This window comes from Cucumis melo, chromosome 1 (genome assembly GCF_025177605.1).
Source record: "Cucumis melo cultivar AY chromosome 1, USDA_Cmelo_AY_1.0, whole genome shotgun sequence".
Taxonomy (NCBI): Eukaryota; Viridiplantae; Streptophyta; class Magnoliopsida; order Cucurbitales; family Cucurbitaceae; genus Cucumis; species Cucumis melo.
In genome coordinates this window covers 15,302,043-15,311,260 of record NC_066857.1, presented here as the reverse complement: position 1 = coordinate 15,311,260, position 9,218 = coordinate 15,302,043, and the positions used below count along the sequence as shown (strand labels likewise).

General features: G+C 38.6%; 1 protein-coding gene across 1 annotated transcript; it reads left to right on the top strand.

Annotated features, from left to right (window-relative positions):
* LOC103490209 (uncharacterized) lies at positions 1-9,218 on the top strand. Its single transcript, XM_008449613.3, has 13 exons — positions 1-423; positions 739-1,804; positions 2,764-2,988; positions 3,092-3,324; positions 3,701-3,775; positions 4,539-4,610; positions 4,697-4,795; positions 4,896-4,967; positions 5,057-5,171; positions 5,516-5,584; positions 5,691-6,150; positions 6,837-6,963; positions 8,262-9,218. Exons 1-13 carry the CDS (start codon positions 274-276, stop codon positions 8,913-8,915), a joined length of 3,417 nt encoding a protein of 1,138 aa, XP_008447835.1. The 5' UTR covers positions 1-273; the 3' UTR covers positions 8,916-9,218.

Below are 9,218 nucleotides of genomic sequence, written 5' to 3'. Positions count from 1 at the left end.
GATTATTATTGGTTTTTTTTTTTTTCTCAGCCCATCTCCCCAACCTGCTCCTTCATCAGTGTCTATCCCATTTCATTTCCGATTTTTTTTTTCTTTTAATTTGTTGGGAGGATCATTGTTCCAATCACCCGATTTCGTTCTTTTAGGGTTCTTTGGATTTGTTGTTTAATCCATGTGTTTTTTTTATCTCTTTTGAATTTTCTCATGTTCGTGTGTCGTGATTCCGTTGCCTCGTTTGCTTCGATCCAAGAGTTGTAGATTTTGAATTCAGCAATGGCATCGGCGCAGAACCCAGCGCCGAACGTGGATCTCTTCGATGCATACTTTCGACGTGCCGATTTGGACCGCGATGGTCGAATTAGTGGTGCTGAAGCGGTTTCCTTCTTTCAAGGCTCTGGATTGCCTAAACAGGTTCTTGCTCAGGTAACTTCATCACTCCTTTTTGTTTTTTTTTTTTGCCTTCTTTTTCTTCTGGGTTTGTGTCATTTTGCACTTTGTGTGGTGGGTTTTTGGTTGCTTTTTGTAGTTGACAATAATCGGTGTTGCTTTGGGTTGAGTATGACTGAGATTTGAATCTAGTCTGTAGGTTTTTCTTCTCTTAGAGGCTGTAATTGCAATTTTGGTAACAATTGGTTTTGATAGCTTGAGAAAATCTTTGAGAACTTCTACTCGTGTATCTTGATCGTTTGGCTCCAGCTCTTGTTCTATTTGTGACTGTTTTTGTTGATCTATGTGTAGATTTGGTCGCTTTCGGACCCTAGACAGATTGGGTTCCTTGGTCGGGCGGAGTTTTATAATGCCCTTAGACTGGTTACTGTAGCACAGAGTAAGAGGGAATTAACTCCTGATATTGTGAAAGCAGCATTGTTTAGCCCAGCTGCAGCTAAAATACCAGCACCACAAATAAATTTCAATGCCCAGCCTGCATCTCAGTTCAATTCTACTGCAGCAGTACCTACACCTCAGAGTGGCGTTGTTGCTCAAACACCCTCCCCAAGTTCAGGGGCGAATGTTCCCCCGGTTTCTTCTAGGGAGAATCAATCTGTAAGGCCTCCGTTGGCAGCTCCAAATTCTGCTTTTCGTCCAGCACAGGGATTTCCAGGAGTTGGTGCTGTTTCGGGGCCGCCTCCAACTAATTCAAGCATCTCAAATGACTGGGTTAGTGAACGTGCGAGTGGAGTTCAAGGGACACCCTCACAACCTCCGAATAGAGGAGTCAGTCCTGCTGGAACACAGGTTGGATTTGGGCAATCAAGTGCAGGACTAACGGCTTCTCTACCCCCAAGGCCTCAGTCTGCTCCTGGAGTAACGCCAGCTACACCATCACCTTTGGAAAGTAAAGTGCAAGGTATTACTGGAAATGGGACTGTTTCTGGATCTTATTTTGGACGAGACGCCTTTGGTGCAACCCCAGTTTCCTCAAAACAAGATGTCCCTGCTGGCAATAAAACTTCCACATCAGTTGCTGTTCCCGTATCTTCTGTTACACAACCAATAGTTAGAGCAAGTTCCCTTGATTCTTTGCAGAGTTCATTTATGAAACCACCTCTTGCTAATCAGGCCCAACGGAACCAGGCACTTGGGAAGTCCAATCAACAGAGCGTACTGCAATCTGCTTCCTCTGTACTGTCGGCAGGATCTCAGAACTCTGTTTCTGGACAGTCTCAGCGTCCTTGGCCTAGAATGACACAGACTGATGTGCAGAAGTATACTAAAGTTTTTGTTGAGGTAGATAAGGATAGAGATGGAAAAATTACCGGTCAAGAAGCACGGAACTTGTTCCTGAGTTGGAGACTGCCCAGAGGTATAAATCCCTTTGGACGAGAGTTTCCCCCTTTCCTTTTAAATTTTACAAGATTGCCAAGTTCTTTTTCACCTCCTATTTATAGGATTTTTTATTCTTATTTTGATTTTGAGTCTGTTAAGCAACAAAGTTGGACTGTTTAGTGACTTCTAACCACATTCCTACACGAAGTTGAATGTAGGTTTTAGTTGTGGATTACTTCGTGTGATATTCAATAATTATCTTTGAGTCGTCTGATCGTGGAGAAATTATTCAAGAAAGTTATGGCCAAAAATTTTGTACCAAACTATCATGGGTTGGCCCAGTGGTCAATAAGAGGCGTGACTTTTAATAAAGGACTTAGAATGATGAAATGACTTAGTAGGAGTCCCTTTCTTAAGGGCTGCTTCCTTCTTTTGTGGGCTTGTTATTTTTATGCCCGTGTATTCATTCATTTTCTCAATGAAAGTTGTTATCATGAGGGGGAATGTGAATCCAATCCGTTGTAGCCGGTGGCCACTACTTAGTATTTAATATACTACAAGTTTTCTTTCCATCCAAATATTGTAGGATTAGATGAGTTGTTCCGTAGTCGAGATGAATGCAAGCTGGTTTTGACACTCACGAGTAGCAAAAAAAAGAAAAAGAAAAAGGAAAAAGAAAAGAAAAAAAGGAAACAACAAAAAACAAATTTGTATGTAGGAGACAAACCAGAATTTATGATTTAACCATGGTCAAGTGGAATTTTTAGAAAAAAATTATATTTTCCAAACTTGCTTTATTTGCTATGAAGCTAGTACAACACTAAACCGTTATTTTTTTAGTCAGTTGGAAAATATTAGAATTGTTTCATTGATGGACAGATCAGAATCTTTATCTCTCTCATTTGAATGGTTGTTTGTTTGATAAATGTAATCTAATTTTCTTTTCTCGATTGATAATGATATTCTCACGTGTATATTATTGTTGACATCTGTCAGAGGTTTTAAAGCAAGTGTGGGACTTATCCGATCAAGATAATGATAGCATGCTTTCTGTCAGGGAGTTCTGTATCGCACTCTATTTGTTGGAGCGGCATAGGGAAGGGCATGTTCTTCCTGCTATGCTTCCTAGCAACATAATGTTTGATTTTTCCAGCAATGGTCATCCTGTGACTCCAGCTGCATCTAACTATAGCAATGCAGGATGGAGACCACCCACAGCTGGTAATCTCTTTCGAGTCACTTTATGGCCTTTTGCTACTTGTTGACTCCTCTAAGGTGGGAAGACATTTACCTCAATACTAACTTTTTTCTTTTACAAAAAAAGGTTACCAACAGCACCAAGGAGTTCCTGGGTCTGGTAATCTGCAGGGAGCTCCTACTGTTGGCGGACGCCCACCTATACCTGCTACAGCCTCCCCAGTTGAGGGTGAGCAACAGACCAGTCAACCTAAATCGAAGGTTCCTGTACTGGAGAAAAATCTTATCAGTCAGCTTAGTACAGAGGAGCAGAACTCCCTCAACTCAAAGTTTCAAGAAGCAGCAGATGCTGAGAAAAAGGTACCTTATTCACTTCCTTCTCATGCCTTATTTTTGTTCTACCCTCTGATATAGCAATAGTAGTGATCTTGGTTATATTCCTGCAGAGATATCATGGAATTGCAATTGATTTTGTCTTTCAGGAAAAAGAAAATACCTTGCTTTTATGCATAGCTGCTTTTTTTATTCATTTAAAATAGGTTTGTGGATTGGAAAAGTTGCAGCTGGTCATTTTCACTTACCTTCCTACTCATTCCACTTAAAGTTTTCACATTGTTACAAAATACAAACTAAGCCATAGCACCATTTGATCTAATATTAAATAATTTATATTTTCCTACTAATTTAGTGATTTGTCTGTCACTCTTGTTCCTGACGCATGTTTTATCAAATGAAGGTTGAAGAATTGGAGAAAGAAATTTTGGAGTCTAGACAGAAAATTGAGTATTATCGTACTAAAATGCAGGAACTTGTAAGTATTAAAGAATTCTTTTATGCATTTTTTTTTCTTTAAGCCATAAGCTGTTCGTTGTTATACTAGTATATGGACTGCAATGGCTTGTGGTCCAAAAAGTTCTGTAAAGATGATGGGTTTATTGTTGAGAGACGCATTGACACAACACAAGGAACTTAGCAGCTTTTACCTTGTATTTATTCACTCTATGAACTAGAAGTTTTGTTCTTGACTGGCTGGCTCTTTTTGTATAGAGTGTAGTTTGTGGAAGGTGGCTCCCCCCCCCCCCCGCGCAGTGCCAGGCTTTATTAATTTAAATATATCCTCTTTTGATGTTTCTTATAAAAACTTTTTGTTTCTCATGAAAATAATAAAGTTGTAGAAATTTAACAGAGCACCTGTCATATGCTTGAGTGAGTTTTACAAGCACTAGCTTTTATTTTTCTTTTGCTAAAGAAGGCTTTTGTATGTTTAAATTGAAGATTGATTTCTGTTTATAATACATCAACATTTTTTTTTTCTAGAAGATAGTTTAGGTATAATATTTTATGTCATTACCATTGAAAGAATTTCTAAGGTCATGATTCATTGGAGTGGTTTTGCATCTTGGTGATTGTTGGGTCCGTCCTTATTCTGTATTAATTCTGCATTTTGTACTTGTTTGTTGTATAGGATAGGTGTGTTACAGTTATAATATTTGATTACCCTGCTACTTTAGTCCCTTTGGGAACATCTTATTACCCAGCTGCTTTTTCCTGATTTTTTTTCTTCTCTCAACAAGGTTTTGTACAAGAGCAGATGTGACAATCGGCTGAATGAAATATCCGAAAGAGTGTCTTCAGATAAACGTGAGGTATCTATTTGATGGAATAACGCGTAGTTCATCGTGTTTAATGTAAACGATTATAGTGAACTCACAGAAGGTTTTGAATATATCAGGTAGAGTCCCTTGCTAAGAAATATGAAGAGAAATACAAACAATCTGGTGATGTAGCCTCCAGATTAACCGTTGAAGAAGCTACATTCCGTGATATACAGGTGCATTACTGTTTTTAAATCTGATAGGTGGGAATCAATTTCGACTATGCTATGTGTTCAGAACCAAATTATATTCGATGCTCTGTTTTCTCTGGTTTAGGAAAAGAAGATGGAACTGTATCAGGCGATTGTAAAGATGGAACAAGATGGTAGCGCAGATGGTGTTCTTCAGGTAAATTTTAGGTTTGGGCCAATGGAAGTGGAACCCTGCAGGAACCCGCCTATAAGGTCATTAACTCATTTCTATATTTCAAATATCAGGCTCGTGCCGATCGTATTCAGTCAGACATCGAAGAGTTAGTGAAATCTCTCAATGAACGCTGCAAGAGTTACGGTTTACGTGCAAAACCAATAACTCTGACTGAACTTCCTTTTGGTAAGTTTTTTTGTACTGCGTTATTATATCCTCCGCCAAATCTCGTTTTTCTGGCTATTACTATAGTTTCGTTTCCTACAGTCTATTTGTGTCAACATGAAAACTTGGTTATGAATGATTTGCATTCAACTCGGAACAATCATTTTTGCCTTTCGTTATCGGGGACGTGCAATTCTTTTTAATCTTATTTGATATCTTAACTGTGAGAAATAAGAGAACACAATTTTCTTATAGAACGTTCAATATTTTTGTATATTATAAACGAATTGGGATATCTTAACTATGAGAAATAAGTGATGTTCAATTTTTTTTAATCGTTTTCCCCTCGATGTTTTCAAATAAAGGTTGGCAGCCTGGCATCCAAGTGGGAGCTGCTGACTGGGATGAAGATTGGGACAAATTTGAAGACGAAGGTATGCTGGAGGAGTTTATATTAGGCATTTAATGGTTTTTTTGTCTTCTTGCATTACCTTATCTGCTGTGACTACTGTGGATTAATCGTTCATAATTTATTTTCAGGCTTCTCTGTTGTCAAGGAGCTCACTCTTGATGTGCAAAATGTCATTGCCCCTCCTAAGCAGAAATCTAAGTCTGTTCAAAAAGGAAAAGTTGACAGCCAAAACGTTACACCTGCAGCTGATGATGACACGAAGGAAGGAGATTCTGCACCAAATGCTGATACCAAAAGAGATAAGCCTCCTAGTATGGACGAAGCAGCTGTTGAAAATGGTTCTGCACACGATAATAAAAGCGAAGATGGGTCAGCCAAAAGTGCTCCTAACAGCCCCTTTACAGCCAAAAGTGCTCCAAACAGCCCCTTTGCACTCAAAAGTGCTCCTGGCAGCCCCTTTGCACCCAAAAGTGCTCCTGGCAGCCCCTTTGCAAGTAGTATTATTGGAAGTCCCAAGGAATACATGGATTCACATTTTGGAAAGACTGCTGGCTTTGATTCTTCACCTCGTGATAAGGACGCTTTAAGGTATTGTCAACAGTATTTCTTTAAAGGTAGCAAGCAGTACAGAAGTTTCGTTCATCTGAGATAGGCCTTACCCTTTATCTCTCACTTTTGGGCCAAATGCACGTGTGAGGGAGAGTTTGGGAATAAATTGAAAAGAATAGACCCTATGTGAATGGATATAAAATATAAAAGAAGAATGAGATGAAAATAGTCTACTCTAGTCCAACAACTTAAATTGTTATAGGTATAGGGATGATTTAACAAGCCGTACTTCCTTAATCTAACTTTTCTTCTTGATTCTCTAGTTCTCCAAGATTTTTTGTTTCTACTTTTACTTCTATAGTCTGTTTCTGTGTACTTTCTTTGTGGTTTATGGGTCAAGATCTTTAACTGATTAACGTTGTTACTGATGTGGTTTTAAGCAAAGGTGGGTGAGAAAAGGATGGTACTGGGTGTGAGAATGGAAATTACGGGAAAACTTTTGATTTTTTGTTTTGTTTTTGTTTTTGTGTTGTTTGTTTGTTTTTTTTTATTTAGTTTTTAAAAATCCTAGGGGAGAGGAGACATTCAAAGGGCATTCATTCTTTAGCAAGAAAGAAGAGTTGCAAAATGAGTTCATAGCTTCCATCATTCTAGTGGTTTTCACTTGGAGTTTTAGTTTACTCTCTGCTCTTGAAGATATAATAATACCTGAACCATTTCTTCAGTGATCATGGAGGTGCGGGATCTGTGTTTTCTGGTGACAAGAGCTATGACGAACCAGCGTGGGGAACATTTGATGCAAACGATGATATTGACTCTGTTTGGGGCTTTAACGCAGGAGGTTCCACCAAGGTAAGCAGAAAACTGTACTTTATAATTGACCACTCAATTAGCACAATGCTCCTCACTTTAATTACACCATCAACTTTTTTCCCATAAGTTTCTATTGGCCTCCAATATTACTGAAGAACTCTGGGTGACAGTTCGTTAGGATGGGGGACCAGACCACTGAAAGTGTATGGGATTGATTGTGGTCAGTATATGTTATAACGAATAGTGGGTAGGGAAGGAGACGACCAGCTCTCTACTATCAGTGGGAGCGTAAACCCTTCAGGCTTTGTTTTGGCTATCTAATATTACTATTAGTAAGGAAATACCTCACAGTTTCCCTCTGTTCCTTATACTGGGCACTCTGTTTTTCTGGTTGGAGTACAGACGTGTACCCAATTTTAGGTGTGCTCCTCTGAAAAAGAGAAAATAAAAAAAAAAAGAAAATAATCAGTCATCTATACACTCAATGTAAAGCCCTTACCAAGTAAGAGGAAGGACCAAAGTGAACATAGTTTGATGGTAATTGACACGATCGTTTGTTAAGATACCGTCTAACAAGAACTCTCAAGAACACAAAGAACAACCAACAAGAACTCTCAAGAACACGAAGAACAAACAAGAAAACTAAAAGATAGATTTATATTGCAATACCAATAAGAAACTATAATATAACATAGCCTTTCGTGACAGCTACTCTCTCCCGATGTTTCCTACAGGAAATCGCTACCAAAATCTTCTCTACCTTGCTCTCAACTCACTCCTCCACTATTTATAACTTCAGCCATGACAACTTATTGTCTAATTACTAATATGCGGCTCCTACCTACTATCTTCATAACTAGGGGTCTTATCTTCTTCCCTAGAGGCAGGAGGTTCGATCCTCCGTCCCTCTAGTTCAAAGTAAGATAAAAGGAGTCTATTCATATGCACTGATCCATCCCTAAAAAAGCAAAAGGTTAACACATTTGTAACGTATAAAATGGTTTGTTCCATTTCAACTTTTTATGTTCTTAGGTTTCTTGTAATGTAAAATGTACATGTCTTATCTATATAAAAGTGTTAAATATATCAATATGTATGTTTCTTTCTTTTTTTTTTAAGAAAAGAAACTATACATATAAACATATATATATAATTTCTTTTTCAATACCTATGAATTTGAAATTTCTTTTATCTGTTATTTTATCTTTCATGGTGATCCTGGAATCGACTTGTTAAATTGTGCTTGTTGCCTATGTTCATTTTGCTTCGTTTATTCATTAAGCTGTTAATGAGACCTGATGATGCATAATATTTAATTTTCCATTTGCTCTTTCTAGACCGACAATGATGTAAACCGGGACAACTACTTTTTCGATTCTGGGGATTTGGGCTTGAATCCTATCAGAACGGATCCGTTCCAGGCTAAGAGAAGCACCTTTGCTTTTGACGAGTCGGTTCCCAGCACCCCACTCTTCAACTCGGGCAATTCGCCGCATAATTACCACGAGGGATCAGAAGCAAACTTTGACAGTTTCTCGAGGTTTGATACTTCCAGTGTGCACGATAGTGGTTTTTTTCCACCACGTGAAACATTTTCACGCTTCGATTCAATGCGGAGCAGTAGAGATTTCGACCAGGGTTCTGGATTCTCATCATTTGGTCAATTTGATACAACGCACAGCAGTAGAGACTTTGACCAGAGCGGACCCTCGTCACTGACGCGTTTCGATTCAATGCGTAGCAGTAAGGACTTCGACCAGGGATTCCCTTCGTTGTCACGATTCGATTCGATGCAAAGCAGCAAGGACTTCGACCAGGGATTCCCTTCATTTTCAAGATTCGATTCAATGCGCAGCAGCAAAGACTTTGACCAGGGTCATGGATTCCCATCATTTGATGATCCAGATCCTTTCGGATCAACTGGGCCGTTTAGGGCGTCCCTTGATAATCAAACTCCAAAGAAAGGATCAGATAATTGGAGTGCATTTTAGCCAGGTTTGCGTTGCTCATTCTACCTATACGATCTATTTTGTCTAGAGCCTTCTAGAACGGTTTAAGCTGTGGGATTATATGATATTATTTGAGATGTAGGTTTGTCCTCAGTGTGCCATCTTTGCCTCAGGTTGATGCTTGTCATGTATTTTTTTTTCCTCTTTCTTTTCATCTTGTGTATTCAATTTTTTATATAAATTTTAAATTCATTTGTATGTTTTTCTCCCTTAACTTTTTGAAAAAAGAGAATCCTTTGTAGCTTTGGCGTGAATTAATTTGCAGAAGTATTGTTTCCTGTTGAA

Coding starts and splice junctions, on each gene's coding strand:
- LOC103490209 (XM_008449613.3), top strand. CDS start 274: ATGGCATCGGCGCAGAACCCAGCGCCGAACGTGGATCTCTTCGATGCA. Junction 4,796..4,895: donor CTACATTCCGTGATATACAG/GTGCATTACTGT, acceptor TCTCTGGTTTAG/GAAAAGAAGATGGAACTGTA. Junction 5,585..5,690: donor GGACAAATTTGAAGACGAAG/GTATGCTGGAGG, acceptor ATTTATTTTCAG/GCTTCTCTGTTGTCAAGGAG.